Source organism: Saimiri boliviensis, chromosome 1 (assembly GCF_048565385.1).
Source record: "Saimiri boliviensis isolate mSaiBol1 chromosome 1, mSaiBol1.pri, whole genome shotgun sequence".
Classification (NCBI taxonomy): Eukaryota; Metazoa; Chordata; class Mammalia; order Primates; family Cebidae; genus Saimiri; species Saimiri boliviensis.
Window position 1 is genome coordinate 230,163,602 of NC_133449.1, and position 16,954 is coordinate 230,180,555.

The following is a 16,954-nucleotide window of genomic DNA, read 5'->3' on the forward strand; positions in this document are numbered from 1 at the left end:
TTGCATTTGGTGGTCCTTTTATTTACTTATGGTTTTAATTTTATGCTGTGAGATGATAGCTTGACTCCCTGAGGACTTGAATATGAGGACTGAAAATGTGTGGCCCAGGTTTTGCGTTACATAAGGCACAAGGCCAAGTCAGTGTTGTTTACTTCATGGTATGCATAATTCTTTCAGGGCTGCGCCATTATTGATACTGCTGTCACATTGTCAAACCATGGATTTCTGACATCAGCTAAGGATGGAAGAGGAAGTTTTTATGACTGCTGGTGCAGTTTTCTTTTGGGCAGCATTAGCCCCTGCTTATCAACCCAATTCATCATTAGCTTTCCTCTGCTGAGAACAGATAACAAGAGGGAGCCCTGCTTTAAGGGGCTTTTTGACATCTAGCATGTGCTCAAAGCACAGGATAGAGTCTAACATGAAAAGGGTTGCCTGCTACCAGCTGAATCTGGAGGAGAGTGCTGCCCAGACATAAACCCAAAGTTCTTGCCCTTGTGGAGCTCACATTCTGGTGGGACAGACAGAAAACACCCATCAGTGCTAGAGAGTAATCACCATGAAGAAAAGTAAAATACAGTCCAGGGTGCAACAGGATGGAGGAGGAGGAGAAGGAGGTGCTAGGGAGGATGTTTCAAAGAGTGACCTGCCAACAGAGACCAGGGAGCAATGAGCCAGGGGCATTGAGGCAATTTAGGAAGGAGCATTTAGTAGTAGGGGAATTTAGGCAAGTGGAAATATCCTTCGAGGGAGGGCTTACACCCTCTCACCACTTCTGAATTGTTACTTAGTGCATACACTTTAATGTTTGAATGACTTATTTGCTCACTTATATACTGATTTAATGTGCCCTGCATTGTATTTTATTAGTATGATTATTATCATTATTTTTTGAGACAGGGTGTCTCTCTGTTGCCCAGGCTGGAGTGCAGTGGTACGATCATAGCTCACTGTAAGCACAAACTCCTGGGCTCAAGCAATCCTCCCAAGTAGCTAGGACTATATAGGTGCATGCTACCATGCCCAGATATTTTCTCAATGTTTTTAGAAATGGGAGTCTCACTATGTTGCCCAGGTTGGTCTTGAACTCCTGGTCTTGAATGATCCTCCAGTCTCAGCCTCCCAAGACTTTAGAAGTACAGGCATGAGCTATTGCAACTGGCCTGGCCTGCATTTTAGAATAAGATACAGGATTTATTGGGATTTTATTTCTTAGATGTCCCATGAATAAAAAGCAACATACCCTTAATCTAAAAGTTAACTATGCAAAATAATTTTTCTTAAAAATATATCAAAGTGAGTGGGGAAAGGCATTATCCTGCTTTGCACACAAGGTATTAGGCTGTGGTTTACAGAATGAGGATCCATGCTGTGTGAGTTCAAGTTGGAATCAGATATTGGAAGCCAGGTTATTTGGCCCCCATGGAATAAAAGAGAGTTGTCTTAGGAAGTTGATTCTAGGGTTTTTGTTTTTTTGTTTTTTGAGACGGAGTCTTGCTCTGTTGCCAGGCTGGAGCACAGTGGCGCAGTCTCGGCTCACTGCAACCTCTGCCTCCTGGGTTCAAGCGATTCTTCCACCTCAGCCTCCCAAGTAGCTGGGACTACAGGCACATGACAAACGCCCAGCTAATTTTTGTATTTTTAGTAGAGACAGGGTTTCACCATGTTGGCCAGGATGGTCTCAATCTCTTGACCTCATGATCTACCCGCCTCAGCCTCCCAAAGTGCTGGGATTACAGGCATGAGCCACCGCTCTAGGGTTTTTTTGCAAGTCAAAGAGGCCTCCCTCTGAGCAGCAGCATGAAGAAATACAAACATATTAGGTGGTTTGTTGTTGTTGTTGTTGTTGTTGTTGTTGTTTGTTTTTTGTTTGTGTTTTGAGACAGGGTCTCACTCTGTCACCCAGGCTGGAATGCAGTGGCGCGATCATGACTCACTGCAGCCTCAACCTACAGGGCTCAAGCAATGCTCCTACATCAGCACCTGTAACTGGGACCACAGGTGCACACCACCATACCGTGCTAATTTTAAAATTTTTTTGCAGAGACAAGGTCTCCCTACATTGTCCAGGCTGGTCTCAAACTCCTGAGTTCAAGGCATCCTCCCACTTCAGCCTCCCAAAGTGCTGAGATTATAGGCTTGAGCCACTGAGCCTGGCCATATTAGGAATATTTAACACAGAGATATTTGTGGAGTAGATATGAGAATAAGGAAAGTTGCAGAGCCAGCTAAGGGGGGGGCAGACTATCAAAATAAGGGCCGTTTCCCTGAAGCATGATATGTGCTCCATGAGGGAAATATCTGGAGAGTGTAGGAATCAAATGCTTGGAGAGGAAGGCACAGCCTGCAAAATGAATCTTCTAAATGGAATCACAAATCCATAAATCCTAAGGTTTTAACAAGACTGCTTTGTCAGCTCACAATACTCCCAATAGTATAGGGCATTTCATGTGGATGCAGGGAAACAAGAAAAGATGGAGTAAGAAGGAGTTTTGGAGCTTGGGATCTCGAGAAGGGGCTGCCCCTGGGCATGGTACCAAAGTAGATGTTTGGGTTGCTGAGGACTAAAGATTCAGGATGATCCATTTGGGGTGTAGGAAGATGATATAAGAACTTTTCCATTTGTTTTTGTCTGCAAATGTAAGAAAGAAGTTAAGCTTTACTGATATTTATAAATAACCCTCACATTTGATGTGGAGGATGTGTTGTGTATAATTTCAAGGTTGACTAAGTGGGAAGTTGGCACTTCATGTGGGGGTGTCCTCAGTCTTTCCCTTGTCTTCCGTATACTATGACATAGCGCAGGTTGCCTGCTATAGGATAGCACCATTGTGATTAGTTTTATAGAAAACAGTGCTTTAAATAATATAATATGGATGGGAGATCCCAAGATGGCCGATTAAGAGGCAGCTCCGGAAAGCAGCTCCTAGCGAGAGAGACACAGAAGCTGAGTCATCTCCACAATTCCAGACAAGGTACCAGTTTCATTTTGTGGGTCTGGTTGGACAGTGGGCATAAACCGAATAGGGCAAGTTGAGGCAAGGCAGGGCACTGCCCCACCCAGGAGGTGCGTGCAACCGACCGGAGGACAGGGGATCTCCCAGTCTGGGACTTCGGTTTGGATACAGTGCTTCATCAAAGCCCTCTATAACCCACAGAACAGGAGATCCTCAATGGGCTGAAAAGCCTCAGTGAGCCGCCTGAACAGGGCAGAACAGCAGCTTTGGCCAGCCCCGGGGGCTGTCAGCATAGATCTAGGTGGAAGCACTATCTGACTCCGAGAAATCCAAAAAGCCAGCGGGACGGAGCTACGTGCCTCCCAGTAAGAAGGGGAACTGAATGCAATGAAACAGCCCAAACGGCAGGACGGTTCCCCTCTGCCCCTGCACAAAGCCCAGCAGGCTAAAAAACTCTCACTCCAGAGTTACACATCCAGAACATCAGTTAGAGAGCAACCAGGAATGAGCACAGCGAGGGGAAGGGAAGCCTTCATTGCAGAAGCCGGCCTAATTTTCCTGAGTAAATGAAAGACGCAGCAGCTCCACTGAATCTGCGGCAGCCCAGCAGCACCTCTGCAGGCAGACAAAGGAAAGACCGCCTCCTCAAGCAGCTACCTGAGATCAAAACTATATAAATCCAACGAGATGGGAAGAAACCAGTGCAAGAAGAATGAAACCATCAAAAACCAGAAGGTCTCTCCCCCACCAGGAGATCACAATTCTTCACCAGCAAGGGAACAAAGCAGGTTGGAGAACTAATTTGATGAATTGACAGAAGCAGGCTTCAGAAGGTGGGTAATAACAAACTTCTCTGAGTTACATGTTCTATCCCAATACAAAGAAACTAAAAACCTTGAAAAAGGTTAGATGAAATGCTAACTAGAATAAGCAGCTTAGAGAAGAATATAAACAACTTGATGGAGCTGAAAAACACAGCACAAGAACTTCACAAAACATACACAAGTTTCAATAGCCAAATAGATCAAGTAGAAGAAAGGATATCAGAGATTGAAGAACAACTCAATGAAATAAAATGAGAAGGCAAGAAAAGGGACCAAAGAGTGAAAAGAAATGAACAAAGCCTTCAAGAAATATGAAATCACGTGAAAAGACCTAATCTATGCCTGATTGGTTTACCAGAAGATGATGGGGAGAATGAATCCAAGCTGGAAAACACTCTTCAGGATATCAGCCAGGAGAACTTCCCCAACCTAGCAAGGAAGGCCAACATTCAAACGCAGGAAATACAGAGAACACCACAAAGATACTCCTCTAGAAGAGCAACCCCAAGGCACGTAATCATCAGGTTCACCAGGGTTGGAATGAAGGAAAAAATACTAAGGGCAGCCAGAGAGAAAGGTTGGGTCACCCACAAAGGAAAGCCCATCAGACTCACAGTGGATCTCTCGGCAGAAACCCTACAAGCCAGAAGAGAGTGGGGGCTTGTAGGGTTCAACATTCTTTTTTTTTTTATCTTAATATTTTATTTATTTATTTATTTATTTATTTTTGAGATGGAGCTTCGCTCTTGTTACCCAGGCTGGAGTGCAATGGCGCAATCTCGGCTCACCGCAACCTCCGCCTCCTGGGTTCAGGCAATTCTCCTGCCTCAGCCTCCTGAGTAGCTGGGATTACAGGCACGCATGCCCAGCTAATTTTTTGTATTTTTAGTAGAGACGGGGTTTCACCATGTTTACCAGGATGGTCTCAATCTCTTGACCTTGTGATCCACCCGCCTCGGCCTCCCAAAGTGCTGGGATTACAGGCTTGAGCCACCACGCCCGGCTATTTATTTATTTTTTATAGAGACAGGGTTTCACCACATTGGTCAGACTGGTCTCGAACTCCTGACCTCAGGTGATCCACCCGCCTCGGCCTCCCAAAGTGCTGAGATTACAGGTGTGAGCCACCGCACCTGGCCATCTTAATATTATAAATCCAGAAACAGATGCAACCTTACAACAGCCAGTAAATGTTAATAATTAATCAACCTTCAGTTCTTACGTATTCTGTCTGTGAAAAGAGCTACATGGTTGTGTCCTTTTTAAAGGAGTAAACAATTTGCCTGTTGTCCAGATGAGAATCACCTGGTCTCAACATAAGGCACCTGCCCTGGGCTGCTGTCCCAGGGCAGGAAAGGGGATAGTTGGAAAGGCAACCAACACCGTTTCTGCTGCCACCGTCACTGAGCCTGGGGCGCCTGTTTTCAACTGCAGTGATCTGGTTCCTAAAATTTAGCCTAAATAGAGAGACAGTAAAGAAAGCCCCACCAGCAGAGAAAAGGGCCTCTAGGGCTGCTCAATGACTGGCCAGGCTGGTTCTCTCCTTATCTCTGTTGTTCTCGAGGAAATTCCTCTAAAGTGAGCCAAGGTCAGTGGCTCATTCTTCACTTAGAGCAACTCTCTGGGGCTCCAATCAGATTCCCAGCAGCACTTTGAGCCCCTGCTTAGTAAGTTCCCAGGAAAGCAGATGAAACTAATTAGGACATGGCCCATCAAAGGTGACACAAGCATTTTCCCCGCTGTATGCAGAGACCTCCCCACAACCAGGTTGGAGGCCTTGGAGGAAATCTTTCCAGCACAGAGGAGTCCGCGGTCGCTGTGTCCACCTTTAGCTCTCTGCCCTGACAGCCTCAGCCTGTCTTCACCGAGTTTCTTATCCCCAAGGCACAAATATTTCTTTTCAGCTTATTTTTGTGATGTATCCAATTAATCATGAAAGCCAGGCCTGCTGGGGGGATAGAGGGTAAAATCAAATAAACAACCCTCTGAACATCCAGGAAACAGCTGCTGGGCCTTTTAACTTCATGAAACGCTGAGGCCAGCTGTGCTCCGCTATGCTGGGTCCTCTTCATCCATTGCCCCGTTGCTGTTAGTATTCTTCTTCTGCTCAGCCTCTGGCCCCGCAGGCAGAATGCTGGTGACTGTGTGGAGAAGAGCTTCAATCTGCTCCTCTGTGAGCCGCTCTTCACTCTCTTCCACCATCAGCTGGATCTCTACGGCAGTCACAGGCCTGCGGTTCAGCAGCTGGAGCTTCTCAGCTTTGGTCAACTTGTGGCTTTTCATTGCTGTGAGAAATTCTCTGACAATGTCAGGACTCTGGTGCCTGCATGGTGTTTTTGATATGTATTTTAATGTTTCATAGGTGATAGTGTTCAAGTTCTGTTGCCCAGAGCTGTGTTTATTCTTTCACTTCCTTTACACTGCTCTTTCAGATCAGTTAGTAACTGAAACACCTCGTAGTTACTGAGAAGTGCAGAATTAGCATCCTTCACTTCCATGACGTCCCGCCTCATCGCCCCCCGGCGGACAGCGGACAAGGAACCGCACAGGCCACAGCTGGCCCGCCGCGGCCGCCACCGCCGCCAAACAGCCAGCTCCACGCTTTGCGGTGCACGCCGGGATTGCCATCAACATTCTTAAGAAAAGAACTTTCAACCCTGAATTTCATATACAGCCAAACTAAGCTTCATAAGTGATGGAGAAATGAAATCCTTTACAGATAAGCAATTACTGAGAGATTTTGTCACTACCAGACCTGCCCTACAAGAGCTCCTGAAGGAAGCACTAAACGCAGAAAGGAAAAACTAGTACCAGCCACTGCAAAAAAGAACCAAATAGTAAAGACCAATGACACAATGAAGAAATTATGCCAACCAAAGGGCAAAACAACCAACCAGTAATAAAATAGCAGGACCAAATTCACAGATAACAATATTAACGTTAAATGTGAATGGACGAAATGCCCCAATCAAAAGACACAGACTGGTAAATTGGATAAAAAGCCAAGAACCATTGGTGTGCTGTATTTAGGAGACCAACCACATGTGCAAAGACACACATAGAATCAAAATAAAGGGGTGGAAGAAGATTTACCAAGAAAATGGAGAGCAATATTAAAAAAAAAAAAAGCAGGGGTGGCAATTCTAGTCTCTGAAAAAAAACGGACTTTAAACCAACAAAAATCAAAAGAGACAAAGAAGGGCATTACATAATAGTAAAAGGATCAATACAACAAGAAGAGGTAACTATTCTAAATATATATGCACCCAATACAGGAACACCCAGATACATAAAGCAAGTCCTTAATGACGTACAAAGAGACTTAGACTCCCGCGCAATAATAGTGGGAGACTTTAACACTCCACTGTCAATATTAGACAGATCAATAAGACAGAAAATTAACATGGAATTCCAGGACTTGAATGCAGATCTGGACCAAACAAACTTAATAGATGTTTACAGTACTCTCCATCCCAAATCCACAGAATATACATTCTTCTCAGCACCACATCACACTTACTCTAAAATCGACCATATAATTTGAAGTAAATCACTCCTCAGCAAATGCAAAAGAATGGAAATCATAGCAATCTCTCAGGCCACAGTGCAATCAAATTAGAACTAAGGATTAAGAAACTAACTTAAAACTGCAAAACTTCATGGAAAATGAACAACTGGCTCCTGAATGTAGACTGGATAAAGAATGAAATGAAGGCAGAAATAAAGATGTTCTTTGAAACCAACAAGAACGAAGTCACAACATACCAGAATCTCTGGGACACATTTAAAGCAATGTCTAGAAGGAAATTCATAGCCAATAAATGCCCACATAAGGAGCAAGGAAACGTCTAAAGTTGACACCCTATCATCAAAATGGAAAGAGTTAGAGGTGCAAGATCAAAAAAACTCAAAAGCTAGCAGAAGACAAGAAATAACTAAGATCAGAGAAGAACTGAAGGAGATAGAGACACACAAAAACTTCAAAAAATCAACAAATCCAGAAACTGGCTTTTTGAAAGGATCAACAAAATAGACTGCTAGCCAGACTAATAAGAAAGAAAAGGGAGAAGAATCAAATAGATGCAATAAAAAATGATAAAGGGGACATCACCACCGATTCCACAGAAATACAAACTACCATCAGAGAATACTACAAACAACTCTATGCACACAAACTAGTAAATCTGGAAGAAATGGATACATTCCTGGACACTTTCACTCTCCCAAGACTAAACCAGGAAGAAGTTGAATCCCTGAATAGACCAATAACAAGGGCTGAAGTTGAGGCAGGAATCAATAGCCTACCAACTAAAAAAAGCCCAGGTCCAGACGGGTTTACAGCTGAATTCTACCAGACGTACAAAGAGGAGCTGATACCATTCCTTCTGAAACTATTCCAAACAATACAAAAAGAGGGAATCCTCCCCAACTCATTTTATGAGATCAACATCATCCCAATACCAAAACCAGGCAGAGACACAACTAAAAAAGAAAACTTCAGGCCAATATCCATGATGAAAAACGATGCAAAAATCTTCAATAAAATACTGGCAAACAGAATGCAACAGCAAATCAAAAAGCTTATTCATCATGATCAAGTAGGCTTCATCCCGGGGGTGCAAGGCTGGTTCAACATACTCAAGTCTATAAATGTAATCCATCACATAAACAGAACTAAAGACAAAAACCACATGATTATCTCAATAGATGCAGAGAAGGCCTTCAACAAAATTCAACAGCCCTATATGCTAAAAACCCTCAGTAAACTAGGTATCAATGGTACATATCACAAAATAATTAAAGCTATTTATGACAAACCCACAGCCAATATCATACTGAATGGGCAAAAACTGGAAGCAAAAGACACTTTGCAATCTGGCACAAGAAAAGAATGCCATCTCTTACCACTCCTATTCAATACAGTATTGGAAGTTCTAGCCAGAGCAATCAGGCAAGAAAAAGAAATAAAGGATATTCAATTAGGAAAAGAGGAAGCCAAATTGTCTCTATTTGCAGATGACATGATTGTATATTTAGAACACTCCATCATCTCAGCCCCAAATCTCCTGAAACTGATAAGCAACTTCAGCAAACTCTCAGGATACTAAATCAATGTGCAGAAATCACAAGCATTTCTATACGTCAATAACAGACAAGGAGCCAAATCAAAAGTGAACTCCCATTCACAATTGCTACAAAGAGCATAAAATACCCAGGAATACAACTAACAAAGGATATAAAGGACCTCTTCAAGGAGAACTACAAACCACTGCTCAATAAAATCAGAGAGGACACAAACAGATGGAAACACATTCCATGCTCATAGTTGGGAAGAATCAACGTCATGAAAATGGCCATACTGTCTAAAGTAATTTATAGATTCAACGCTATCCCCATCAAGCTACCATGACCTTCTTCACAGAACTGGGAAAAACCACCTTAAACTTCAAATGGAACCAAAAGAGAGCCCGCATAGCCACAACAATCCTAAGCAAAAAGAACAAAGCTGGAGGCATCATGCTGCCTGACTTCAAACTCTACTACAAGGCCACAGTAATCAAAACAGCATGGTACTGGTACCAAAACAGAGACATAGACCAATGGAACAGAACAGAGGCCTCAGAAGCAACACCACACATTTACAATCATCTGATCTTTGACAAACCTGAGAAAAACAAGGAATGGGGAAACGATTCCCTGTTTAATAAATGGTGTTAGAAAAACTGGCTAGCAATGTGCAGAAAGCTGAAACTGGACCCTTTCCTGACACCTTACACTAAAATTAACTCCAGATAGACTGAAAATCTAAACATAAGACCTAATGCCATAAAAACCCTAGAAGAAAACCTAGGCAAAACCATTCAGAACATAGGCATAGGCAAGGACTTCATACTAAAACACCAAAAGCAATGGCAACAAAAGCCAAATTAGACAAACGGGATCTCATTAAACTCCACAGCTTCTGTACAGCAAAGGAAACAATCACTAGAGTGAACCAGCAACCAACAGAATGGGAAAAAATTTTTGCAATCTACCCATCTGACAAAGGGCTAATATTCAGAATCTACAAAGAACTAAAACAGATTTATAAGAAAAAAAACAAGCAAACCCATTCAAAAGTGGGCGAAGGATAACAACAGACACTTTACAAAAGACATCTATGAGGGCAACAAACATGAAAAAATGCTCATCATCACTGGTCATTATAGAAATGCAAATCAAAACCACATTGAGATACCATCTCATGCCAGTTCGAATGGCGATCTTTAAAAAATCTGGAGACAACAGTTGCTGGAGAGGATGTGGAGAAACAGGAACACTTTTACACTGTTGGTGGGAGTGTAAGTTAGTACAACCATTGTGGAAGACAGTGTGGCAATTCCTCAAGGACCTAGATCTAGAAATACCATTTGACCCAACAATCCCATTACTGGGTATATACTCAAAGAATTATAAATTGTTCTATTATAAAGACACATGCACATGTATGTTTATTGTGGCACCGTTTACAATAGCAAAGACCTGGAACCAACCCAAATGTCCATCAATGATAGAGTGGATAAAGAAAATGTGGCACATATATACCATGGTATACTATGCAGCCATAAAAAATGATGAGTTTGTGTCCTTCATAGGGACATGGATGAATCTGGAAACCATCATTCTCAGCAAACTGGCACAAGAACAGAAAACCAAACATTGAATTGTTATCACTCATAGGTGGGTGTTGAACAATTAGAACACATGAACACAGAGAGGGGAGCATCACACACTGTGGTCAGTTTTGGGGGGCTAGGGGAAGGACAGTGGGGAATGGGGAGGGTGGGGAGAGATAACGTGGGGAGAAATACCAGATATAGATAATGGTGAGATGAAGGCAGCAAACCACCTCACCATGTATGTATCTATGCAACAATTCTGCATGACCTACACATGTACCCCAGAACCTAAAGTACAATAATATATGTGTGTGTGTATATGTGTGTGTGTGTGTGTGTGTGTGTGTGTGTGTGTGTGTGTATAATGTGTGATGAAAGGGAGAGGGGTGAACTTTAGAGTGTTGTATTACATAGAGGTTGTTGGCTATCTACTAGCAGTAGTTAAAAGAGTTGTGAATGCAAATGGCTGCCAGTCATTTCTACATAGCAGATTATATATTTAAAAAAATAGATGCAGCCCGTCCCTTTACAGTAAAAGTGATGCTTTCAGTAAGTGAGAAATAATTGCCTTTTGCAAAATAATCCTGTTGGGAAGACAGCATTTTGAAAAGGGAAGTTTGGAAATGTTGGTATTATTAGGTTTTCTGCCCCAAAATGATATGTGTCACATAGGAAAACTCTCATGTATGTGAAAAATAAATTTTTAGCCCATTTAAAATTTCTCTAAATGAAGAGTTTCAATAGGATTTGTTTCCATTTACTTAACATACAAAAAAATAACAATACCTTCCAACTAGTTTGTAACAACAACTGGCAGACACAAGAGCATGAAATGTCGTAGTGAAATGCGAAGAGAAACCTTTGTGTGGGTGTTGACTGAGGTGGAGGAAGGGGTGTCAGGATGCAGAGACACAGCCAATCGCGTCTTCTTTCACCTGGGTCTTTGCATCACTGAGTGGTGTCTTCTGCAGCTACGCAGCCAGTAAAAGCAGTCTCAAAATAGCATAAAACCAGAACGAGGCCTTCACGTTGCTCTTACAAATGTTAATGTAGCATGGATATTTAAATAATGAAATGTATTAATCACATAGCCCTCTCTAAAATGTTCTTAATAAGTTTCATATTCAAAAGCTTTTCTACACAATACATAAAATAAAAAAATATTTTGAGTTCTTCACTTATTCTAAGTTGTTTTGTGTGTTTATGATGTCTATTAATATTTATATATCACATGTAAGGAAAGAAATATGCATATTTTAGTGGTGATGTTGAAAACTTGGTATTGGGTGTAAATATATGAGTGAAAGATTTGGAGCCCTTGGAATATAGGATGGTTTGAGATCAGTCACTGGACTTTTTGAGGTAGTAGAGGCTTCTGAGAGCAGGGAGGATTGTAAAAGAGTTAGGGGAAGCACTAGTTAGCATCCATTATACTGCCCATTATTTAGCATCCAGTGATGAATTTTCTAACTCTATCATTCCTTTTATACTTATTAATTGTCAGTCTAAGGAAGAGCTTTTTCTGCTCTTACTGATTTATTTATATCAACAAAGATTTATAAATTCTTAATTTGTTAAGAATTTATAAATAAAGGGTTATAAGAATTCATAAAGGGTTATAAAAAGAATTTATAAATAGAGAGTTAGTAATTCTTAATGATTATATCTCTGTTTTATCGTCCCTCTCTTACCTTCACCAACTATAATCACTTTCTCTAAATGATAGCTAAACCCCTTTCCTATGCCTTCTGTGACCTTCCTGGCATCTTCTTTACTTAGTTTCATAGTTACTATGTGTCTGGCACTCAATCATTTACCCTTGATTTAAATGTTTCATATATGAATGTTTCATAACCTCAATCACGCTATAAAATCTTGAGTGAAAAGAACAATGTAGTTTGCCTTCTTTCAAACTTCTCATTTAATATGTTCTTGTTGAAGTCAGAGAAGAGAAAAACACTGTACTGTCTTTATATTCAGGCCTAGCACTTCACAATAGATACCATGTGCAATGTCACTTTCAAATAATTTAAATGGAAACACTAATCTGGGTGGCCCCAAATTTTAAACACAGATTTTTTAAAGCCAATATGTAAAAGAAAAGGTATAAAAATTAAGTAATTTTATGTCTGATGAGAAAATTGAGTCCATATCTTACTTCTGACTATTGTAGCAGCAGGGAAAAGAGGGTAGTTGTCAATTGTTTGGTAGAAATAAGTATACAGTTGCAGTAAGGGAGACTAACTTTTCCTTGACCACAGATTTCTAAAAGAATTTGTTACCTACGCAATGTACATTGGGCTAAATGTCTTCAGTAAGAGTTTTTAAAAAATGAACCAATGTGACCTTTTCAAATGAAAGAAAATAACTTAAAATTTCTGGAGTGAGGAAGAGGATTGTGTAGTGTAGATAGATAACTTTCCAGTGGTCTAGCTTAACTCACATATAAAGCTTAGAGGATCTTGAGGAGTGAATGCAGATCAGTACCCTAGGCCAGTGCTTGTGATGATCAGATTTCTCAATATAATTATACATAGGAGATACGTTGAAGACAAAATAGGGGTCACTAGCAGATACCTGAAGGCCAGGGATTCTCTATTATTGAACCAGAAAAGTTGGTATGCACACTGGATACCAACATGTAGAAGAAGCAGAACATGTTTAACCATGAAGTGGAAGAGCCTGACTTACAGTTGCCGTGTAATGGAATCCCTTCTCTACTTCCACATGGAGCTGTGCTACTGGATGACCTATCAGCTGGGGCAGGGTTTTTCTTAAAAAAAAAAAAAAAAAAAAAAAAGCCATGGGTATGTCCAGATGCTTGAACAAGTGCTAGATGGAAGCCCCAGGGTTTTGGTTCTAAAGGATGATTGATGGAGTATTTGAATTCCAGAGGACCAAATGCCCACCACTACCATAGGAGTACCTTATAAATACTCCTAAGTAGATTTTATTGTGAACAGATTGTGTTCTGATGAGCTTTCCAGAATAAATTAGCTGCCCAGTGAGGGCCCAGACACTTGAGAGAAACCTGCATCATATACTTGCTTAGAATTATTTGTCTGGATTCCACATTGCATCTGCCAGATTTGAGAAAAGGGGTTTTAGTGTAGCTAATATTTAGATACTTTTTTTTTTCTGAGACTAATCAATCAGTATTTATTCAACAAAGATTTGCAGTGTATCACCTATGTGCACATCAAACAGGTTAAGTTTTGACAAAAGTCTGTTCACCTATTCATCAGGCTCCAGTGGTAAGGAATTTTCTAATTCTTAAATTTTGCAATTCTGGGAAAGGGACAGGAGGGCTGCTCCATTTAAGAGAAGGGTGGAGACTGGGTCATAGAAGATCCTGTTAGTCCATGGTCCTTCTACTTAAGGCAACACACGTATGTTTTGCTGGCGTTGGTCCACATCATATGCCATTCCCCCATACTTTTTTTTTTTTTTGACACAGAATCTCACTCTGTCACCCAGGCTGGAGTGCAATGGCACTATCTCAGTTCACTGCAACCTCTGCCTCCCAGGTTGAAGCGATTCTCCCACCTCAGCCTCCAAAGTAGCTGGAATTACAGGTGCCCACCACCATGCCTGACTAAATTTTTGTGTTTTTAGAAGAGACAGAGTTTCTCCATGTTAGCCAGGCTGGTCTCGAACTCCTGACCTCAGGTAATCTACCTGCCTCAGTCTCCCAAAGTGTTGGGATTACAGGCGTGAGCCACCGTGCCCGGCCTCCCCCGTATTCTTCATAATAGCATGTAGTCCTAAACCATCCGTCTAAATCATAGCATTTTTGAATCTCTATACAACCTTTCCCATGTTAACTTTCAGACACTTATCATGTATGTTTGTTGGCTAGCTCTCACTTTACTCACACAGTTCACATTGCTTCTTAAAACCTGTCATGAGCCTGATGCTCCCGTGTGCACAGACTGGTGCTGATGTGTTCTCATCCCAAAGGACTGGCTGGTGCTTCTCAGTTTCTTTCCAGCATTAGATTATTGTTTAACAGATAAACTGTCAACATTTTGAGAATGTTAATTTTTTTCAGTGTTTCTTTTCCTCTTTGCTTTTAAGGCAGGTTTAACAACTTATTTTCATCCTGGAATAAACTTGAAGAAAATACATTATGACAGCATCAAACTTTATAAGAAATTGGAAGAAGAAACTGGGCAGGTAAATGCATTTAACTTGAAACTGTTAGGTCGGCCTCTCAGAAACATGTAAGATTTCCAGAGGATTTTGATGCGTCATTGTGTATCACTGTGTGGTGCTTAAATATGATGAGAGTTTAAGGTAAGAACCTCTAGAGTTCGCTTAGCTTAATTTTAACCTCTAGAATTTGCTCAGCTTAATTTCTCAACGTATATTATTTGTGTCATAAAGCATTCTTTATTTTTTAAATGAAGAAAGAATAAAAAGCAGCTTTCAAAAGTATCTTTAGACAGTTACTATGTCTAGAAACTAAGAAAACAGAGTCTTTCAGCAATCCTATTGCACAGCATCTTACAATAGTATATGCCAGATTGTCACATGCCTTCGAATGGTACTTCATAAAAGCCCCTCACTTTCATTTTTATCCCTTCTCGTATTTACTCACACTCTCAAGATAAAATGGCAGGCAAAAGAGTATCCATAGGCTAAGACTGAGGTCTGCTCACATTTTCCATGCCACTTCCCTTGCCTAAACCATCTAATGGCTCCCCACAGTCTACTGGACAAAGCCAAAGGATTAGCATGGCCTTAGGAACATGACCTTTGTCAGCTGACCTCTGCCTGCTGTTCCAACAGTTTCTTTTGCCGCTCTTCCCTCTGCTTATCTGCTTCAGCTACTCTCAATAACATATAGTTTTGGAATGTGCTGAGCTGTCTCAGATCACTGCTTTTTGTTTGTGTTGTGTTCTGTTTTCTGCTGCTTCCTCTGAAACAACATTCCCCCTGGCCCCATCTTTAGTACCCACCTTCTCTGGGGTCATCCCCTTTGAGAAGCCTTCCTTGACTTTTCCTGCTTGCTAAGCAGGTCAAAGCTGGAGGTCCCATCTCTTGGTTCTCAGAGCATTTGTGCACACCTCTCATAACTTGAATCTCTCTCTATTGCAATTGTTGATTTACTTGTTAGTCCTCCCTACAGATGATGAGTAACTTCAGGGCAAGGGCTATACCTTTTATCTCTGTAACTGAGTGCTTGGCAAACTGAAGGACTTTAATAAATGTCAAATAAATATTTAAAATTCAGACAATCTAAGCATTGCAACATTTTGATTCTAAATAATTTCTCCATAATTTTTTGTCTTTCTCTTTTTCATACGGTTTTTTTCACTCTGAACATTAATCCTCATTCCATGCTACTGTAATTTTGCTATTAGTTGTCTGTCTTCAACTTTGGGGTGTAAATGCCATTTAGGCAGAGTCTTTGCCTGTCTTGTTCACCCCGACATTTGTGGGGCTTAGAATAGTGCCTGGCATGGAAGAGGCACTTAGTAAAGACAGTAGCTGCTGAATGAGTGTCTTTTAATAAGATGCAAATATTTTAATAGTTATTTCTTTCACTCATAATAAATCTTTTTGTACCACTACATTTTCATTTTACTGGAGCAGAGCCATGTTTGAGTACTAAATAATGACTTATTTATATGCTTTTATTGGAATTACTGTCACAGGTGGTGGGATTCCATCAGCCAGGTAGTATCAGACTTGCTACAACCCCTGTAAGGGTAGACGAATTTAAATATCAAATGACTCGGACTGGTTGGCATGCAACAGAACAGTATATCATTGAACCTGAAAAAATTCAAGAGATGTTCCCTTTACTCAACATGAATAAGGTATTTATCTGAAGGGCATTTTTACCATTTGTTGACTTAAGTTAAAATTAGAAAAAGTTATTAAGAAGAATTAATAATTTAAATGACATATAAAAAGGTAATGATAAATCTTGTTACTTTTTCACCTCTGACAACTGATTAAACATTTTCAACACCTTTCCATTATTGTGTCTCCCAGATGTAAGGGTTTTCATACACAAACCTTCTGTTTGAGAACTGGAGAGAGAATGATAACCCGATATGATAAATGTCTAGAAAGACTGTGGGATTAAAATATTTTAAAAATCAAATTAAGAAATACCACGGTACATTGCTCTACAAACAGCACCTAGCTTATAGCTATACTTCCCTTACAGACTCTGTGCCAGGTATGAATCTAGATTTATACCACATTTGCCTGAGAGAATCTACTTGACATGAAATTTAGTGATTTCCTGCTGGGTAATAATTCTTTTTGAATAACAATAAAAATGACTAACACTATAGCACATATTTATGTACTGGTTACTATGCTAAGTCCTTACATGCATAATTTCATATAATCTTCACAAAAATATTATGAGGTAGGCCAGGTGCCATGGCTCACTCCTGTAATCCCAGCATGTGGTAAGGCCAAGATGGGGGAATTGCTTGAGGCCAGGGGTTCAAGATCAGCTTGAGCAACATAGCAAGACCTCGTCTCTACACAC

The 16,954-nt window shown here is 40.8% G+C and overlaps 2 protein-coding genes across 3 annotated transcripts in view; one reads left to right on the forward strand and one right to left on the reverse strand.

The window, feature by feature from the left end:
- DMGDH (dimethylglycine dehydrogenase) overlaps nucleotides 1-16,954 on the forward strand; it is a 78,664-nt gene that overhangs the window by 6,785 nt on the left and 54,925 nt on the right. Inside the window, exons 3-4 of one of the 2 annotated variants that reach the window (XM_039468943.2) lie at nucleotides 14,518-14,616; nucleotides 16,101-16,265. In XM_039468943.2, the coding sequence (XP_039324877.1) occupies nucleotides 14,518-14,616; nucleotides 16,101-16,265 (264 nt within the window). Of the gene's footprint in view, nucleotides 1-14,491; nucleotides 14,617-16,100; nucleotides 16,266-16,954 lie in introns of both variants that reach the window. The other variant, XM_074384367.1, reaches the window with a different exon arrangement.
- Nucleotides 4,986-6,327, reverse strand: LOC101050144 (DNA-directed RNA polymerase III subunit RPC9). The gene is given in 2 exon segments (XM_003920815.4): nucleotides 4,986-6,189; nucleotides 6,192-6,327. Coding segments are annotated over 2 exon segments (459 nt in total). The 5' UTR covers nucleotides 6,295-6,327; the 3' UTR covers nucleotides 4,986-5,833.